Here is a 4594-nt window from a genome sequence, read left to right on the forward strand (position 1 = left end):
ATCTGAACTGATCTAATTTGATCTGATCTGATCTGAACTTTTTTTTTTTTATCTGATCTGATCTGATTAAATCTGAAATAAGCAAAAATAAGGTGAGTTGAACATAGCCTAATTCTTTTTTTAATATTGTGCTTACCTTGCCTAATTTTAATTTAAAAATAATCAGTCTCTTACAAGACAAACTCATATTATACTATTTAACTTAATTGGTAAAGTCTTGTAAGAGGATAGTACCTAAAACCTGATATCAAATTCCATTTACATAGGTAAAATGATACAATGAAAAGATACATTTATGGTTAAAATTCCATTTACTCTTTTCTCCCTTTACTATCCCCAATTAGGCAATCACCTTAAAAGCTAGACTTAAACCATGTTGTTTGGTCACACTTTCAGTTCAATTTAGTTAAGTTTAGTTCAACTCATTTCACTTTATTTCAACTACTTTTTCTCTTATAGTTTTACTTCAACTCGATATAGTCTAAGTCCTTTCCTTACCTTTTGTCAACCCACTATGTATCTTCTATTTTCTTGTCCATTATCAATCTACTATTAACCAACAAGGCTACAACCCTCTATTAACAAGATGACCCAATAATAACACAGTCTAAACTGATAACCATGTACTCCCTCTTCTTTTTCTTTTTTTTTTATTTGGTATATTGTTGTTCCGATTTTCAATACGTTTTAACCCTTAATATCTCTTATTTTGTTTAAGTAAAAATTATAAAATTTGATATTATGAATATACCCGAGACGAATCTAAAAAGACCGTAAATGACTATATAAGTACGTTGTTTTACGCTTTAGCACCTTTTATTTATTTATTTTCAATTTTACCACCTTAAACTTTCCAACTCACTAAAAATTACCACCTAGCTTGTGCTCCGACCAAGAATTCGGTGTGGGAGGGCCCACATTTGAAAAAAATCCTCTATTTTTTACACTATCTCCCCCCGATTTCTTTCTCTTTCTTCCTTCCCCATTCTACTTTTCGTTTCTTACCTTCAATCCCCTTAAACTATTCATATTCTTACCTTCAACAACCTCTCTGTAAAAATCATCAATTCCTCTTTGATTTTTACATATGTTCTTTTACACTCGATCTCCTCCACTTCATCCAAAAATCCAGAATATGAAACTCCTCTTTCTCCTTATTTGTTTTGACTTTTACAACTAGAGGAACTCCAAAGTTGCTTTTTGGGTGATTTTGAGAAAAAAAACTAATACATTATTTGCATATAATAATGAAGATTAATGAGAACCAAAACAAGCATTATGCTAAACAAACACCATAGATGTCCTAATTCATACCCAATATACCAATAAATTCAAAGTAGAGATCCCAAAAATTAAAGAAGAACACTAACCTATTAAATTGGGCTGAGAAATCATACCTTTAATAGTAGCAAAATCTCCAATTTCTCATTTGTCAAAGAAAAGGTAAGCACTAACTTGATTTAGGTTTCTATCAAGAAATTTGAGGTTTGAATAAAAAGGAAATGAAAAATCGAGGCTAAAGGGGAAAAAAGGGGAGGGGAACTAAACATAAAACAATTATTTAGGCCCTTGTCGGATTCCTCGCCAGAGTTGAGTGAGAGTCGTGATTTTTAACGAATTGGAAACTTTAAGGTGGTAAAATTGAAAAAAAAGGTATATTCTCTCTACATGTATTTTTGTTTAACTAAATCTAGAGGTGATCAAGGTGAGCCCAGTCCGAAAATGGACAGGATGTGGGCACGTCTTTTTGGCCCACGGTCCGTACTACAGATAACATAGAATTGGAAAAACTAGGCTAAATATCGATCTGATTCGGAAATATCTCGAAATAACAGGTTTTGGTGCGTTTTTTTACCCGAACATTAGCCTGACCTGCGATTTTGGACAAAAACGGACTACTTTTTTAGTCAAAGCATGGCCCAATTCGACCCATGATCACCTCTATTTGAGTCTATTGAATCTTATTTAAATTCAATTTTTATCTGAATTTTTAAGGACTAAACACATAAGGTTAAAAAAATAGGCTCAATGTTCATTACCCTCGTCTCTATTAAAACCTGGTCTGACAAACTGAGAGTGAGTGAGACTTGCCTGCCTTTCTCACATGACTTTCCTGCCATCATCATCTCTCGTCTAAACTCCACCCTCCCAAATTATCATCTCTTTCTCTCTCTCTCACTCCTTTCTACTCTCTCCCTTCCATCTCTATCTCTTTCTCAATATCCTCTCAAAGCTGAAAAGCTTCTTGTACCTTGAGATATTCTGGCTCTCCCAACAATGGAAGCTTTTAGCTTACTCAAGTACTGGAAATCCACTTCTGGTAATCTTGCTGCTCCACCTCAACAACTCCCTCTTCCTACCACCACCACCACCACCACCACCGTTCTCACTTCCGACACTACCTCTAACGCTGCTGACGATGACGGTCCTTTCTTCGACTTGGAATTCGCCGTTCCTACTGAAGATGACGACAACGACAACGATAACGATAACGACGAGGAAGAAGATGATTACGAAGATGAAGATAACTTGAAAGAAGATAGAGAAACTGAAATTGATGAACATGATGATGATGATGAAGATGAAAATGCTGAAGATGATGTGGAGGAGAGAGAATTGGAACCTGACCTTACATTCTCACCGTCTGATGACTTGTTTTTTAAAGGTAGGATACTTAGATTTGATGGTTCAGAGGAGATGATAAACTCTAGTAATAAAACCGGTCAGTTTGCGATTCCAGTATCGCTTGTTAAATCGGCGACGAAGTTTCGTGTGTTTTTGCTAGGGTTAAAACGGTCAAAGTCTGAGTCTAAGCAAAATCAAAATCAAAATAAAGCGCCGGAAAATCAGCATGCGTCGAAGAAGTTATTTACCGTTAAATTCAAAGTGGAGGAGGTTCCGATTTTCTCTCTCCTAACTCGTGCTTCTTCGAATTCTAAGGTGAATTCAAATACCTCCATTAACAAAGAAGAAGAACAAGAAGGAGAAGAACAACAGAAATTGGATGGTTTAGGTTCGAACTCGGAATGTTCTGGAGATGAGAAGAAGAATAAGAAAGAGGTGGTGCAGAAATACTTGAAAATGGTGAAACCGTTGTATGTAAAAGTGTCGAAAAAGAAGCAAAGAGCGACGGTGGAGAGGAGAGAGAAAATGGCGGAAAAACAGGGGTTGAATTTGAAGGTTATTGCGAAGAAACATTTAGGAAAAAGTAAATCGGCGGTTGTTCATTCTATGGTGCAGCAAAATACGACGTCGTCTAAGAGAAGAGATGATTCACTTTTGCAGCAACAAGATGGTATTCAAAGCGCTATTTTGCATTGTAAACGCTCCTTCAATTCCTCCAAAGGTATTTTTAACTTTTTTTTTTTTTTCGTATTTTCTCGTTCTAAAATAAATAAATAAAACGGTTATTTATTATGTGAGAGTTTTTTGGAAGAGGCATTTTATTTATTTTACATACTTTATCTGTTTCATTTTAAGAGTATGTTTTCTTCGACATAAAATAGTTAAAATGAACTGAACTGAACTGAAATGAATATGTGAAAGTAAAAGTATTATCCGCTGAACTGAACTGAATTGAACTAAAAGTAAGTTGGATAAAACAGGCCTAAAAGCAACAAATAGATATTATTTATAAGATGTAAAATATTTATTTGTTGCATTTAGAATAAAACGGATATAATATATTCTTTGTACGGCAACGTATTGATTTTTTTTTTTTTTTTTAATTTAAAGATTTCTTAGACGGAGAGGAAGCGAGTTCGTTGTTACTGAGTCAGCTAGTGAATGACTCGTTGAATGAGCAGAAAGCGACAGTGGTGGTGGCGGCGGCGACGATGGAGGAGAAACAAAACGGCGTCGTTGCTGCGTAACATGGGAGGCGACAAGGGTAGTATTGTAAATTATTAGAAGTTTAGGGTGCACAAAGTAAAATTAGGGAAAAGGAGAGGTCAGTAATAAAAAAGTTACTGTTGCACTGTGAAGAAGGAAAAATGGGGGAGCATCTTTTTTTTTAGTGCAAGTGAGTAACACAAATCTGAAATCTGTATGTTTTGTCACGAGTTATAAGTTCTGAATTTTCACCAGAGCTATGATATGATATGATATTGATAAGTAGTAGTAGTAGAATCATAGAATGGTCTCTATCTAAAAGTAACTCAAAAAATAGGGAGTACATCAATTATGAAATGTGATTCCTCCTTTTTACTGCCAAGAGTTAGTGATTAGTAGTAGTCTATGATTCGTATCATAAAGAAAAAGTTGTAAGGTAGTCTGTGTTACATCAACGTTATTTTGTATGTATATGTCATTTAATAGTTAGGGGGAGTTCATGTTTGGAAACTTTACTCTTGCAAGTTGCATGTTGCATGCAATTTTTTTTTTTTTTTTTTTTGTTTTTGCACCCGGTTCATCCTTCGGGCTACATTCGGATCAAGCCAAGTTCGGAGTGGTTAGGTTTCATTCCTCTCTCAAGGGTGTTGCAGGGATTCAAACTCGAGTCCGTCCTACCAAAGCCAATCCCCATCACCACTGGGCCAACACTTACTTGGTTTGGTGATGTAGGTATGTAACTCTACTTTTGACATATTGAAGG

General features: G+C 35.3%; 1 protein-coding gene across 1 annotated transcript; it reads left to right on the top strand.

Annotated features, from left to right (window-relative positions):
* The first annotated feature begins 2038 nt into the window (after positions 1-2038).
* On the top strand, positions 2039-4341 carry LOC104892227 (probable membrane-associated kinase regulator 2). Its single transcript, XM_010678093.4, has 2 exons — positions 2039-3346; positions 3736-4341. Exons 1-2 carry the CDS (start codon positions 2278-2280, stop codon positions 3870-3872), a joined length of 1206 nt encoding a protein of 401 aa, XP_010676395.2. The 5' UTR covers positions 2039-2277; the 3' UTR covers positions 3873-4341.
* The last annotated feature ends 253 nt before the right edge of the window (positions 4342-4594 follow it).

The sequence above is a fragment of the Beta vulgaris genome, chromosome 5 (assembly GCF_026745355.1).
Source record: "Beta vulgaris subsp. vulgaris cultivar EL10 chromosome 5, EL10.2, whole genome shotgun sequence".
In the NCBI taxonomy this organism is placed as follows: Eukaryota; Viridiplantae; Streptophyta; class Magnoliopsida; order Caryophyllales; family Amaranthaceae; genus Beta; species Beta vulgaris.

Coding starts and splice junctions, on each gene's coding strand:
- LOC104892227 (XM_010678093.4), top strand. CDS start 2,278: ATGGAAGCTTTTAGCTTACTCAAGTACTGGAAATCCACTTCTGGTAAT. Junction 3,347..3,735: donor CTCCTTCAATTCCTCCAAAG/GTATTTTTAACT, acceptor TTTAATTTAAAG/ATTTCTTAGACGGAGAGGAA.